Here is a 15,449-nt window from a genome sequence, read left to right as displayed (position 1 = left end):
CCGGAAAGTGCTGCATGCGTGCACACGAGGAGGCTGTGCACGGCTGGCAGCGCCCGAGCTCAGCCTCAGGTTGTGTAAACAGGAAAGCTGTTTGTGTTCCCTCTTCAGAAAGTTTGGTACGGATACGTGAACTCCATTGTTCAGCTCTCAAATCCGCAGCGTAGCTCACCTCTGAGTGAAAATTTTCACTTTGCAAAGCTGGAAAGAGCAGCTGAGCTGCTGTAATGCTCCCACCAAATACATACTTCTGCAGTTTCCAAGGGTCTATTATACAAAAATAAAGGTAAAATGAATTAGATTACCCATGTTTTCCAAACTGAACAGGAGTACTTTTCACCACTGACACCGCTATTTCAACAATGTAATGTTTAACTACCTTAAGTTATGCTATGTACCTAAATGCCTTTTTTTTCCCCCTTTACTGCTGAAGAAGGAAAGCCAGGTCCAAGAGGCGGGACTATAGGAAGGGAAGCATTGGGAAAAGTGTTTAGGAATCATGAGGCTCAATGGCTCTCTGCCTGTCCCCAGCCCAGGTTGTGGCCCAGGGTAAAGGAGAAAATAAAGTTCACCTCATCCCTCAGCCGTGTGAACTGCAGCAAGTCCTTGTCTCCCCAGATTTTTTTTTTTTCCCATTCACTAGAATTGCAAAATTTGGATTATTATTGCAGAAACAATAAAGAGTGCATGGGCTGTGGCCATCCCTCTGTGTGGTGGGAGCGGCGTCTGCAGTGTCCCACCAGGCTGCGTCACCCACCGTGGCACAGGGTCCCCCAGCTCCCTCGGCCGGTGTCCCCGATCGGGTGTCCCTGCTCGGGTGCTGCCCCCGGAGTGTCTGGCTTCGGTGTCTCATCACAAAGCTCATCCCTGTGGTGAAGACGCGCCATGCTCCATTTTCAGCCCCCCCCCGAGAGATTCAGACTTTTTTACTCAAATGCCTCTTAATTTAAGACCAAATGTAGCCTGCTGCAGTATTTCATATCAAACTTTGTTGTACCAGCATATTTTATTCACAGCTCGAAACCTCAATCCGAGAACACCAGGAGGACTGAGCCGAACGTGAGTTTCGGCAGCGTTCCCCCTGCCGCGATGCCGGAGGACGGGCTGCCCGGCACTGCCGCAGCTCCAGCCTTGCATAAATGAAGGACTCCTGCGTTTTTGCTTCCTCGGCTGCTGAATCCGTCCCATCGACCGTGGCACCCCTGGCCACGTCTCTGCGTACACCTCACCCGCGACCACAGCCCGGCTGTGACAAGTCACACGGGTGCAACGGAGTTAAACCTACTCCTAATTTACTTGTTAATGCAATATCACCAGAAAAGGTTACTTCGAGTCTTTGGGCTAGTCTACACATGAGGAAACTCACTGTACGGTAAAATGCACTTGCCACTCAGGAAGAACTGATTAGAGAAGCGCTGACTCAGCAGGGCTTTGCCCCAGCAGTGCCTGGGCCGAGCTGTCCCCCCCGTGCAGGTCGTGCCCCGTCCCCGTAGGCATCTGCAAGTGCCCGAGGCGGATGGAGAAGACGAGCCTGGCAGGAGCAGCTCTTCAACTGCTCGGGAGATCTGCTTCGTGCCAGGAGAGGAGAAATCCAGCTGCACAGAGGGTTTGGGAGTCACCAAGGGGCCCCAGTGCCATTTTTGGAGCCCCATTTAGCCCATTTAGAGCCTGTTTTGAGGAAGCCCCCTGGGAATGGAGTGCGATGCACTGCCACCATCATGCAGCCCATTCCTGCTGCACCATCACACCCTCAACCTCAGACCTTAGTCATTCCCACTCTGCCCCGTCCTCACTGGGACAACGTCAAGGGGCTTCGGTGCCTAGAATTACTTATGAACAGATTGTAGGAGAGACACATATTTACTTAATAAATAAGTACAAATAACATATGGCAGGTACTAGCATGAAATACAGCAATATTCATGTTGTAAGGGAGGCTAGGATGTCTAGGGCTTGGAGCTTTTGGCTGATGCTACTTTAGCTTAATACGCCAAGAATATCGGCAAGCATTTAACCAGGCTGGCACTCGATAACGTGACTGATGGCGCAGTCTGAAATTGCTTGAAGGGCATATTAGAAGCTACGTACTTAGGTGGATAAATATGTTAACACAGAGCATCCAGGGAGGTTTTGCCTTAGAATGACTGGGGCCAGTAAAAGCGTGCATTTCTCTGGTAACTGGGGTGTCCTTGGGGTGCCCTTGGCCACGTTTCTGGGTGCCTGGCTGGGGCAGGTCTGTGCGTGTCCCCGGGAGCTGCAGCGTGGTCACGGCATGCACCGACAGACGGCGGAGGGCAGGGGGAGGTGGGGATGCCGGTGGACCTTGGTGGGGGGGTCAGGGCTTTTCCCCTCATCTCTGCAAAGCTTCGTGCAGGGCAGAGGAGCTCTGCTTCGTCTATTTTTGGTAATGCATTTACCTAAAGCTCGGAGTTCTAACGTTTGGCTCTGTCATACTAGCCAAAGAGAGCCAGCGAGGGAAAAGGAGGAGGCAGCAGTTGGGTTTTGGGGTTCGGGTTGTCTCTGAGCTCCCAGGACAGGTCTTAGTCGGCTGAGACGGGCAGCGGGAGGAAGAGGATCGCCTTCTGGCCATAGTGAGTCCGCGGCCCCAGCTTGCTGTTCCCATTCTTCTTCAGACCTACAAACCAGTTCTTATCTGCGTGCTTTTTGGAGGTGTACGTGTTGTAATGGTTTTCTTCGATCCTTTCAAGGAACAGGCACTCCTCACCCAGTAACTGCTGAAAGAGAGCCCCAGGTAACGACAGTGAGACAGGGAGATGCCGTAGGGAGGAGGATGCGTGTTCCTAACGCAGCAATCCCAGCTCGGGCGCTCCCTGGCTAGGATGCTACCCAGACCCGCCTCTGAGATCTTCGTGCCCCGGGACAGCTCGTATTTAAAGCGTGGAGGTAAGCAGCCTTGATTTAGACGCTGGGGCTACTCCTGCAGTAACTTGTCCGTGACCTGGGCGTTTTATTCGGCAGTAACCGAGCCCAGCCCTGCGCTCTGTAAGCCGGTCCTGGCACTGGCTCCTGCTCTGGCACTAACCTGTGCGGTGGTGGCTGCAGGTTCAGGGCATGAACATGGGGAACAAAACGGCTCTTTGGTAAGGCTAAGCAGCCTGTGACCAGGATTATGTGTCGCACGCTTTGCTATAAATGGGGCTATTCTCAAAGACCCAGCTTATATTCAGGAACTCCGTGCCCTCCAGTTCCTGGGCACGGGGGGGTAAGCTCCTGCCTTGCACGATCCTGCTCACACCGGGATGTTGTGGACCCAGCACAGGGTTTGGTGCAACTAGGATGCAGAGGAAAAATGAAGCACCTCGCAAAGCGGTGGAGAGGCGGCAGGAGGCAGGCAGAGGTATGGGCAAGGCACTGCCGGGGTTGGAAGAGCCGGGCTGGAGGTGCAGCAGCCCTGCACCCTGCCGGGGTCCCCCCGCGGCCCCGCTTGCAGAGCTGCCAGCTGCCGAGGGGATGCAAAGCAGCTACTCCTCCAGATATGAAATACAATATTTGTCAAGAGGCAGGGCAGTAAATGGTGTTATTTGATTATTTATTTATTTCCCTCCAAAATAAAGCCGGATGAAGAGTGGCCGTCCAGCTGCCAAAATAACAAACAGAGGCTAATTGTTGCTCGTGGTTTGCATTACTCAGAGCTACGAGATTTCTGCAAACCTCAAACCCTCTCTGTGTCTGGTCCCACATAAACCTCCTACTTACCGAGCCGTAGAGCAGCCCATTGGTGTCCATCGCCAGGTACTGCCCAGACTGGGTGCTCTTTATATACACCTCTCCCACGCTTTCCGCGCTTAGCTGGAGTTGAACTGAAAGTAAAAATAAAACAACAACAACAACAAAAGTAAAAAGAAAATAGAAAAAAGGTTGTCAGAGATAATGTCCAAGCTGCTAGGAAAGTTAGGGTATTTTTGTCCTGAAGCCTGGCTTATAAAGAGTTTATAGGAAACAGTACAGCATGTAATAAAAGTGTCTCCTTGTACCCTCTCCTTCAAAGAAACCCCACAGCCATGCTTTAGGAACCAAAGACCAATTTTTTCCTTATTTTACATCAAAGGAAGGGCAGCATTTTGGTTAAGACGCTGGAATGGGACACAGGAGATTGGGGTTTTAATTCTGGCTCTAATTTACAAATTTCTCATGTGGTTTTGACAAGACACTTAAGGAGTGACATATGAAGAAGTATTTCGAGAGCTAAACCAGGGACGGGCAGACTTCAGATGCCTGCGTTGCAAAACCCTGATCCAAAGCATCCCATCCAGCAGCGTGCCGCAGCTGGCGTTATCTGGTGCGTCGTAGATGGATACCGGAGAAAGAGAAAGGGCTGATCTTCATCCTAAAAAAAATACCTCCTGTAGGTAGCCACGAACCATGTCTTAAGATTGTCCTAGTTTGTGGCACCAATGTGAATTTGATACTAAACCAGGGTCTGAGCCTGCCAGCACACAGGCTGGGCAGAGGCGATGGGTTCATGGCGATGCTGCGTCGGTTCACGCAGCCCACCGGACACTGGCTTTCCAACCCCGTCACTGATGCTGGACTTCAGCTAGAAACTCCGGGGCAAAAAAACCTCCTTATTGGTCTTGTACTGTGGGAGGTGAGTGGGTCAGCTGCAGGCTGGGATGTCTGGGCCACCTCCCCTGCTCAGTACCCTGTACCCAACACAGCAGATTTAACCTTTCTATTTGTCTGGTTACTTGTTTTTCCCCTGTGGGTTCCTTTTTTTCTTACTTGGCTAATTACAGGAGTCTCAGAAAATGATTAAAACCTGGATCAAGTTCTTGTTTAACCTATTTATCAGGAAGAGGCCATTTGGTTGGAGCCAAGCTTTGGGAGGACAGCTCTCTAGCACTGTGTGCTCAGAGAGGACCCCATACTGCTCTCATGGGTGGGCAGGAAAACTGAAGTCTGAGCAATTAGCGGCCCCGCCGGCATGCACGGAGGGCTGCGGTTATAGTCAGTGTGACTTGCAAAATCCAACTCTTTTGAATGATCGTTCCCGTCTCCTAGTCAGCCTTTTTTCCTGAGCTTTTACTGTAGAGATTTGTAACAGAAATATTTAGGTTGGTTTGAATGAAGTATGAACGGATGCCTCAACTCCAGCGCTTTCCTTCCTTTTAAAATTTATTTTATTTTATCCTTATTTGGATGAGGTAAACGGTAACGTTACCTCTTGGCATGGCAGAAGCCCCCGTCCCAGTGAAATCTTTGCTGTAATGGTTCACATTCTTAATTTTTGGCATTTTCTGCTCAGTAAATGATGGTTAATATAGTAAATTGTTTGGGTGCAGATTTGCAGTAATACGCAGTCCCAGTGCTCGCCTGGTTCAGGCCGGGCGCTGGCAGCCAGCAAACCCCGCAGTGGGAGAGCCCCCAGCCCACCTTGCGTTCGCTGCAGTGCTGCAGCCCCAGGATGTGGCCAAGAAGTCCAGCCGGGGAGTTAAAAATGATGATACTGTCCTAAAAACTGCCTCTGAGAGAGGGGAGCGGGGGGACCCTCCAGCTGCTGATGGGGACGTTAAGGCCTCTAGCCGCAGAGGGAGGGAGAACGGTGGGTCTGGAGGAAGGAGCTTATGCACAAATTCTTGCACTTTTTACACATCTGTACAGATATTTCCTTCCATGAAGTAATGGGATGAAACAGAGAAAATAAGGCTGTTTGTGGAATTGAGCATGGGCTTTATCCTTGAGGGTCTACAATGTCCTGGTAAGTTTTCTTTTCATGGTGCAAGCTCGAGATGCCCATGCACGGCAGCAAAAGACGTGGTGAGGGAATCCTTACGTAGGGCTGGACGACAAAGGCTTGGAGCGAGTGAATTCTGCTGTCCTTAGAGATCCTACCTGATTCTGGGGCTAGTGCCTGGCAAAGCAATTTAAGATAAAAATATGAATTCTTGATATTTGTCTGGAACAAAATGCACATGGGCAGTTTGCAAGGCACCAATGCAGGCTCTAACGCAGCTATGCACACTGGCTCCCCGGATGAGCCATGAGCGTTCCCGTGCCTCGTCCCTCCCTGGGGGCCTCTCTCCCCGCTGTCACCTCCAGGTTTCCCGTATGGATTTGGCTGGCTCCACGCTGGCCGGTGCTTGTCCCAGCTGTGTAAGCAGTATCCCACGGTGCAGGTCGCGGTCCGGGCTGCTCCCCTTGCATGCCGGGGAGCGGTGCTGAGCAGCTCCGGCATTTGCCAGGCGCAGGCACAGGACCGTGGGCGGCCATCGGTGCTCAGAGGCAGGCTACCTCGCCGGCAGGGCTGCTCCGCTGGCACGCAGCCCTTCCAGGAGTTTTCTCTGTAAATATTTGTACGTTCGGATACCCAAGTTTACGAGATCATTTACAGGAGGTTCCTTTCTGGCAGAGGTTTCCAAACACACGGTCCCAGGCCAGCAGCCGGCGAGGTGCGAGCGTGCCGGGGCGCAGCGGGTGCCATGCACAGGAGCGCTGCCTGCGCTCTCGCTGCCTGCACTTGCTGCCTGTGTGCATGGTGCGGCTGTGGGGACCGGTGGCCGGAGGGGAAACGCTCACTCCAACATGACCGGCTTGCTTTGCCAGAGGGAAAAAAGGCTGGGCTGCGTGGCAGCGTCCGTCCGTGAGACGGTGGGCTCGAGGCTGGGGCGCGGGGGCTGGACACTCATGTCCTTGGTAGCGCTCCGTGTGCCAGGAGATGCTGCCTTGCCACCGGCTCTGCAAAAACCCGTGCTGAGCTCCGCGGGGCACATGGGCATCTCTGTGTCCCCCATCTGACTCCAGCAAAATCTTAGCTCTGGCAAAATGCTGCAGAGATGCTGGCTGAGTTCATACAACTTCTCCAGCTACTGGCTTGTGGGTCCTGTGAGCCCGGTCCTGTCTCCTGCGGATCCTTTGGGTCAGCGTCCTTGTCTGCCTCTTGTAAGGGTTTCAGAAGGGTTAGTGCCCAGTTTATTCCAGGCTGGAGGCTGCCTGCCCCGCGCTGTTTATCCAGCCTCGGTGAGCTCATCCTCGCCCGTCCCCCAGCGCTGCCACGTGCTGTGCGAGTGGTGGGGAAACAGTGTTTATAATTAAAACTTTGCTGTAAACTGCCTTTCATTAAAACAACAATAACAAGAAGAAAGGTTAAGTTTGGGGGAGAAAGCCACATGTACGCTTGTGGTTTAAAGAAAATAAAAGTGCTTTTCTTAGCACTTTGTAAGGCGAACTTGGCTGCTCCCAGCCCTTCTTTCTAACCAGATAGGAGCCTGGCAGGTCCCAGTTATATTCCAGTAAATGTTCAGGATATGGTGTAACCAGAGGTTTCTGCCGAGAACCGAGAGCTCCGGCGTGCGGCAGTGGGGAAGAGCCCGACCCCGCTGCCTGCAGAGCCCCACGGGGAGCTTTGCTGCGCTGCTGGTCCAGCTGTGCTCGAGCATCGGTTTAAAAAAATCCTCCCAAGCGTTTTGGAAGTGCAAGAACCCTAAAAGCTTAAAAGTTCCCAACCGATTCCTTGGATTTTTTGTCTTTGTCCTCAGACAGCCATTTTCTTTTGTCTGAGTGGTTTGCCAGGGAGGGGGCTGCTCTGCACAGCCCCCCTGGTCACTGCTGATGGCCTGGCCGGGCTCAGCAGGGAGAGCTGCCGAGGGCAAGGGGCTTCTTGGTGTCAGGGCCAGGTATTCAGCTCTCATCTAATGGCTTTGCGTGGCTGGGTCAAAGCCAAGAGAGCCTCAGCGCCGCGCCTTGGCTCTGGTCGTGTGAGTTGCTGGCAGGGAAAGGGCTCTTGATGCCTTTGGTGACATGGAAAACTGCTGAATAGGACAAACATGCACCCTGCCTTGCCATACAGGATAATATTATTAATTTTTTATATTAAGGTTTGCCCTACGTCAGATAGTCTGCAGGACTTTATAGTAGCATTTACAAAACCGGCACTTTCTGGCGAGCAAGTCCTGCCAGCTTCCTAGGGTAAACTTTGATGCCAATTATAGAGAACGAATGTGCTCCTAGAAAGGCAGTGGGATGTGCAAATGGTCAGAAAAGTGTTGGCATCTGTGTGGCCAGCTGATCCCAGCAGCAGGTCCCCGATGTCCCATGGGCTGGAACCGCCGGCATCAGCGACTGCAGGGAGCGGGGACGGGCAAGAGGAGGCCCTGGCCATGGATGGCCCATTAAATCTTTGGGACACACAGATGCATGTAAAATGTATTGTAACTGTTTCAGCATACAATAAGCCATACTTGGTTTCAGAACAAAAGTGAATGGTAACACGAGTGCATTTCTAAAGCCGTAAGTCACAAAATAACTATTTCACCTGAGTCTTGCCTCTGCAAGAATCTGCTTTTGCATCCTGCAGAAATTTAATTTGCTGCATAAGGGGAGAGGGAAGTTCCCCGAAGGCAAGGGGACACCGTGTGCAGAACATACAGATAAAATCCATTCTGCACGCAGAGGAATCTGGGCCCGACCTCCTGCTCTGGCTGACAACTTCGTGTACGAAGATGCACACCTGCAGCGCGCTGCTGGGAAACATTGCATTTGCACAGCCCCACTATTGTGCTGAATCTTCTAACCCAGAGCACATGCAAAGATACCATAGAATTATGTGGGATGGCTGTGTGTGTGTAGGATGCGAGGCTGCTCCTAAGCCTTTTTTTCCAGCTGCCAGCTTGCCGCGTAAGCCAGCTGTGCTGCAATTAGCACTTCGGTCCTGTGTAGTCTGCCTGCCTGCGATTATGTTGATGACCAGTTTCAGATTTAATACTTCTGCAGATGTGAAATAGCATACATACCGTGCCTCCCCGGGCTCTGCGTACAGGCTGCAGGTGTGTTTGGTGTGTGTGCTGACCTCCTGGAAGGCGTGTTGCCACCGGGAGAAAAGAGAGCCTGGTACAGAGCCCATCTTCTCCAGCTCCCCCCTTCCTGGCTGATAAAGGCTGACAAAACCATAGGAGCAAGGAGGAGTGCCAAGAAGCCCCATCGGGTTTGCTTACTGTGCTGGTCGCTGCGGTCCCTGGTCCCGTCCACTTTGCCGTCTGGGAGGATCCGTAGGAAGTGGCCCCCGTTGCTGCAGTACAGGAGTTTGGGTTTCTTGTAGTTCCCCAGGGGAAGGTTGAACTTTTCGGTCAGGGCGGTGAAGGTAGTGATTTCCCCTTCGGCCATCTCTCAGCCTCTCCCGACGGCCGGCCGGGCTGCAAGAGATGCGGTGGCGTATGGCAGGGGCTGCGGCACCGAGTGCTTGGCACACGCTGCTGCTGCCAGGCTTTTAAAGGGAGGGGAGGGAGCCCGGTGGTCCCCGGCCGGTACCCGGGCTGGCTGCGGGGCAGGTGATTCACACCGTGGATGATGGCTCCGGCAGTGACACAGCCCAAAAGGTGATGCTCCTCCAGCGTGGGAGGTGGTGGGGGGGGTTGTCTCCTCACTGGGTGTAGCTGGGCAGTAGGGACTCTGTCCTTTTAATTTTATCATAGTAAATTCTGTTTTCTTTCTGCTTTCTATTGACGTACGTACTAAAATTATAGGCTCGAAAAAAAAGTTTGAAAAACACCCAGTGTCTGATTGAAACCCACAAGAGGCAGGAAGGGAGCCCAGGTTAATAACTCTCTCCACTATTATAACTTTCAAACACCATTATGACTAGGTATTGCAACACGTACCGCATGCCAGATAGCAAATATTACTTCATATCTTGGCACTCTGCATCTCACCTGGCCAAGGCACACACATGCTAAAGATCAGAACAAACGTTAGCTATTGTGGGAGATGAGCAGAGGGGCAGGAGGCTTTCACTGCCTGGGCGGTAAGCAGGAGATTTACCCATACACTGATCAGTAGTATACGGAAAAAAGGAACTTTGAGTCTCAATTAGGGTGTTTGTGCACCTTTGCATCCCCCAAAAAGTGGTTAAAAGGGAAAGGCAAAGCTCTGGCTGATGTAGAAGGGTGTAACTGGGCATGGGGCACTGCCAGCTGCTCAGGAGCAACAAGCACCATCTCGTGAGTGCTCCTTCCCGCGGGGCTCCGGTGCTCTCCTGGGGGACTGGGGAAATGCACGGAGATCGTACTGAAACCTCATTTTGCGAGACGCTGTGTGGTCATGATCCATGTTTAAGCAGACGCCGTGCCAAAACCTTGAAGGCATCATCAGACCGATAAGAGAAAGACGTGAATGTCGGAGGGTGAGAACTGCCATTGCAGCCGTGGCCGTGGGATCAGGAGGTGCCGTGGCCAGGTGTGGGTGGGGACCAGAGTCCCACGCGTATTCCAGGTATATTCAAATTTATCTGAATGTTTCTAGCCTAGAAACTACTTTTAAAACCTCCCATGAGTATGCTGTCTTTCATATACAAAGTTCCATAGTGCTTATAGCGAAGTGGATTTACGAACAGAAAAAGACAGGGCACAGTATAAATCTAGATACAGGAAATTACTTTAAATGTCATGTATTCCCATAGCTATATTATGGAAAATATTATATAGTCACTGTTTATATATATTTATATATTTATAGATTGTAAAAATGTCTCTTTAGCACTGCTTTGTGCTACTGGTACATTAGGATGGAGCCAGTATCATACTGTGTGGGTTTGCCGTGGTACTTAAAGAGTGACCTGGGAGATATTAAGGACTGCAACTCTTTGCAATACACACACACACATATACATATAATCTCTAAACATTTGGTTGTAAACTCTTAAGTATTTAAATTTGCAAATGCAGCTGCAAGGAGGGGAAACTACTCCTTCAAGTAGATCCCAAAAGCCTGCAGAAGATAAAAATGTCTGCAAGTTGGATTGCTAAAAGCTGAAACCTTGGAAATAAAGACTTCATCGCTATTGCTGAAAACGCACCCAGCCATTGCAACCAGCTTTGGTTTGTACATAGACTTCATCCCTTACTCTCAGACGTGTCCCCTTGGGGTCTCTATCAGAACAGAGAGATTTCCTAGGAGAGGAACACATAACCGTAAAGAAATAATATTCCCTGCCATCCCAGGCCTCAGTTCCTTCTGGTAGCTGTTGGTTCACAACAGCTTCTCTTTCCTCCTAACTATCAGCCTGTGTTTTGCTGCAGACGGAGGTATTAAACCACTAATACCATAGCTGAATGTGGAGTCAAAATGCAGGGACAAATTATTTCAAACTTTTCCCCACTGCCCTTTCTCCAGAACCATTTTGCTCTTGTTTGGTAAGTCACATTTGCTGGACCAACACCTACCAAGTGTTACTTTATCAGCCCAGCGCCTCCTCAGCTATGTGCTGTTTTGCACTGGAAGCTGTCCTGGCTCTTATCTACGTTTAAAAATCGCCCCAGACCAGTTCCTCCCCGTGTCGCACATCTCCTCATTGCTCGCTTTTGCCCCAGAGCTATTTGCAAAGCCCAAGGTATGAACTTTTTCCCAGGGAGTCTGACCAAGTTTTACAACCACCTCTGCTGATGCCCTTGCTCCTGAATCGCACAAAAGCCGTGTCCATCTCAGCGCTGGTGCGTTCAGACTTCGTATGTTTGGAAGCTGTGAAGTTTCACAGATCCCCCATTTGACACAGACCAGGTTTTTGGGAAGTGCTTTCTGCAAGTGATAACACGGGCTAGCCCTGGTATCCTGCGATGAGTTTGGTGAAGTAACCCACGAGAGCTCAGAAGCTTTATGGTTGCTGGTGGCCTTCCAAAGCAGGTGATGGACTAGCTAAGTATAGCTTCAAAATCCTTTTTTAACACAATTGTCAGGCAGCTGAAATTACGTATTGCTCAGAGTGTCTGGTCCCAAAATTTATGTTTCTGTCAAGAGATCATACTTTTGTAGTAGTTCAGTTTTTTAACGTCAACTGTCTCCCAGGCTTTCTCTGAACGAAAGCCTTCAAGTCGTTCAATGTGGTACACAAGGCTTTAGTACTTTACTGAGCATTAATCAAGATCAGTGGTATTGTGCAATTTACTGGAACTAAAGCTTTTCTTGAACCTTTATCTGAGGGTAAAAGGCACTCAGAAGTCTCCTGGGTTGATGACGGATAGAAGCGAGAAACAAATATCCCAAAGCCAAGAGCTCAGATCAGGATCTCGGCAAACTTAGGCTGCAGCCAGTGCGAGCGAGGCACAGGCTGGGATGCTCCCCTTGGTCACCTGAAGGTCTGCGCATTCAAGGGCACCCACAGATCGCTTTAAGAGAGCAGCTCGACTGGAAATGGCTTCTTCATTTTCACGTTTCCTTTAAGGTTGTTTTTGCTATTTTTAGAACGCATTTATTGCTCGCCAGCTGCCTTTGACTCCACAAGAGAAGCTGAATGAACACTATTTTCCACTCCCATTGTCTCTCCTTGCTAAGTACTATTGCTGTTCTCATACTTTTATGACTCTGGAGTTGGTACTCTACACACACCACCACTCATGGCCCTACTATTATACTTTTGGCAGGAACATGTTAGGTTTTTATGGGAATTAAAAAGCATGAGTGAGAGAGAGAGAACCTGAACCAAAGACAACATAAAGGGCCTTATTTCTTTGGGTAGAAGCCCAACAAAATTATTAAATAGCTCAAAGCAGAACAGAAAGCTCTCTCCAACATGCTAAGCTGAGAGATACCACACTCCAGCAGTTATTTGGTGCCACATGGAGAAAGGAAAATATTCCAAGAGGAGATTGCTGTAAGAGGGGGAAGGCTGCTGCTGAGCAGTTGACATTGCTGGTCACTCTAGGACAGTAAGTTGGAGCACAAGTTGGAGAGTGTTTGTCCAAGACCAGCTGTGTTCGTGGCTCTCCTCCTTCCTCCCACCCCTTCCACTTCACTCCCATAGCTTTCCCATGCTGTGTTGCCTAAGAGAAAACCACTGAGAATGAACTGCATCATCACTGGGAGCTGGACCCAGGGCATCTGCACTGGGGTGGCCCCAGCCCCGTCTGCAGGCAGAGGGAGCAGAGGGTCCCACCAGCAGCTGGGTGGCACTCGGCTCTTCCTCCTGGGCTGTGGAAGGAGATGTCAGAATCCCAAAAGATCAGAAATAGCTTTCTGAAGGAAAAAAGGGCTTAAAAAGAGAGTTAAACCCGAATGTTAATTTTAACCAGGTCCTACTGAACTTCGGTGGCTGGAGCACTGCAGCGTGCGTGCTCCTTGTAGCAGCGAGGAGAGATGAGCCCGGCGCGGGACCGGAATAGCTGTGAAATTCTGAGAAGTTTGGGTTTGGTTCCAAACTTTATCACCGACCGCTGCTGCTGCAGCGGCCAAACCAGTGGCTTTGATGTGAAATCCCAAATTCTGCAAGCATCTGAGTCTGAACATCGAGGGCTGGTTACATTGCCAATAACAGGCAAACTCTGTGTGAGCTCCGAAATAACAGTGTACACTGGGGGCCATGGAAAAGGAGTGAGGTCCTTTTCCCTTCCTGTTTTAAAATCAATGCAGACTTTACCAGATAGTACTGTTTTCTCCTTTGCTTGCAGTACAAAGGCAGTGTTGATGAAACTTTGGCAACTTGGGGGATTGCTAATGGCCCAAGAGTTTTTTGCATGCCTGGACTGCCAGGTCACACTCAGAATGAGTTGTGTGTGGCTTCGAGGGTATTTTCGTGGCTCTCTTGTGGCTCCTGTGACACAAATTTAGTGGCCAGCTACGACTTAACCTCCCGTCACTACTGCGAGCGCCCCAGGTTTTCGGTAGCAGTCTCAGCAGAGGAGCCAAGCAGAGAGGAGCCGTGCTGGGTCCCGTGGGGCTCCCGGCAGAACTGGGCACACTCTGGGCACATCCCTCTGCCCAGGGAACTGTCCCTGCAGTGATTCCTGCTCTCTGAGGGAACTAACCCCATGCCTTTTCTGGCCACCCCTCTGTACACATGCAGTAGCTGGAGACCACGAGGATGGGAAGTTGTTGCTTCTCAGCTGGGAGATGAGCATCTTCCACTACCATCCACAAACCTCCATCCACCAGTCAAACTCGTTAGTAGCTTAATGAGCCATCTCGTCAGAGACAGCAAAGGTTACCTAGACCAAGAGTGGTGAGTAACTGTGGGGAGACGGAGTCCCTTGTCCTGGTGCTAAAACTTCTCTGCCTCTTTTTCTTTCCTGTCCATCTCTCCAACGCTTCCTTTCCACTCCTTTTTCTTTAGACTCCTCCTGACTTGCTTGAATAGATCCATTTTCCTGAGATCAGTTGCAGCAATTTTGCAGGTTCATGAAAGCAGGTTGCACCGGAGGCTGGTGGACCCCAGTGTGGTGTCTGCAGCTGAGCACGCTGGATCGTCAGCGCAGCCTCGTCACAGCCTCTGATGCCCAAATGGTGCCTCTGTCCCACAGGTTGTCCCTGAAGCTGTGAGGTGACCACCTAAGGTGAGCCTATTTTTTTTTTCCTTAAGTATAAAATACCTGGCTACTACGCGGAGGAAACCAGAAATATCTCATCTACCATGGGTTAAAACAAGATCGGATGTTGACTCAAATACATTAAAATTGTCCTTGTCTTTGGATACAATCCTTTATATAGGATTGGAAAGAAATGTTGTGGATAGCCTCTGTTAAGCACCCCTTCAGAACATGTGTGGATGCATCGATGACAAGTGCAGTTAATCACAGTTGTCATCTAGCTGATCACAGATAAAGATCATCCAGAAAACTCCGAAGAGGCGAGAAGCCAGCTAAACCCGGGAGTCTTTGAAGATTTTGTCAGACTTCAGTTAATGAGATCAGTGTCTCCTGAATCAGGCTCGGTGAGTTCAGTGGAAACACTGCAGTTGGTTTCACTTTGGAAAGTGTTATTTTCTCCATTAAAGCAGAAATCCTATTTATTCCAGGGTGTGACTCAGCTGTGATCAGACAGCATCACCTCCTGATGGGCTCATTTCCCATTCCCACTTTTGACTGCAGCCACCTGGATAGAGCAAGTCACTTCCTAGGCAGTTCAGACACTAAGTATGGGAACGGAAAGCACTTACAACAGGTAAAATATTTTTAAGGAATTCAGGCTCTGGCTTTCCTCCACTCATTGCCTGTCCTGAGGGATTCCTGAAGCGCCCTGTACTTGGTGCCGGGCTGACAGGCACGGCTTTGGGGCGATCCAAGAACTGAGCGAGCGTGCAGAGTAAACATCTCTCGGATAAACAGGGATTTTATACATTATACGTTTGAGAGACCCACTGCGTGGGATGGATTTCCTCACCCAGGAAAGGATTAGAGATCAGCAAGGGGCTTCCTCGTGCACTGGTTGCTCCAGGAGCTGCAGCACAGTGGGTCTGGGGTTATCATCAGCACAGCCAGCCTGCAAGGGCTGCTTTCCCTTCAAAGGGCTGGCAGCGCAAGGCATGGCTCGAATTCCTTGGACTATGGATCCGCTTAGAAGGACTTAAGTGATTAGGCAAAGCATATGATAAATATGTAATAGATCATTTTGTGCATATCAGCGGAATGCTTTGGCTTGTTTCTAGTCAGTGTTTATGGCAAGATGATTTTACCTCTAGCGATATGATTAACTGCTTAGTGAAATATTTATCAGTCAGGGTTTACCCTTTGTAA

General features: G+C 50.3%; 1 protein-coding gene and 1 long non-coding RNA gene across 9 annotated transcripts in view; one reads left to right on the top strand and one right to left on the bottom strand.

Annotated features, from left to right (window-relative positions):
- Positions 1–971: 971 nt before the first annotated feature.
- Positions 972–15,449, bottom strand: part of FGF1 (fibroblast growth factor 1) — a 31,918-nt gene continuing 17,440 nt past the window's right edge. For 6 of the 7 annotated variants that reach the window (XM_052816637.1, XM_052816635.1, XM_052816638.1 and 3 more), the window contains 3 exons: positions 8,949–9,146; positions 3,715–3,818; positions 972–2,732 (listed from right to left, as the gene is read on the bottom strand). In XM_052816637.1, coding sequence (XP_052672597.1) covers positions 2,538–2,732; positions 3,715–3,818; positions 8,949–9,117 — 468 coding nt within the window. In that variant the 5' untranslated portion in view covers positions 9,118–9,146 and the 3' untranslated portion in view covers positions 972–2,537. The remainder of the gene's footprint in view (positions 2,733–3,714; positions 3,819–8,948; positions 9,147–15,449) is intronic. The other variant, XM_052816640.1, reaches the window with a different exon arrangement.
- Positions 4,905–15,290, top strand: LOC128155103 (uncharacterized). Of its 2 annotated transcripts, none has more exons than XR_008239532.1 (3): positions 4,905–5,716; positions 14,051–14,647; positions 14,732–15,290. It is a non-coding gene; the product is annotated as an uncharacterized LOC128155103 (long non-coding RNA). The 2 variants fall into 2 exon arrangements; XR_008239531.1 differs by lacking the exon at positions 4,905–5,716 and having other exon boundaries at positions 12,802–14,270; positions 14,525–14,647.

The sequence above is a fragment of the Harpia harpyja genome, chromosome 20 (assembly GCF_026419915.1).
Source record: "Harpia harpyja isolate bHarHar1 chromosome 20, bHarHar1 primary haplotype, whole genome shotgun sequence".
In the NCBI taxonomy this organism is placed as follows: domain Eukaryota; kingdom Metazoa; phylum Chordata; class Aves; order Accipitriformes; family Accipitridae; genus Harpia; species Harpia harpyja.
Note: the sequence above shows the minus strand (reverse complement) of the source record. Positions and strands in the feature narration are given on the sequence as shown.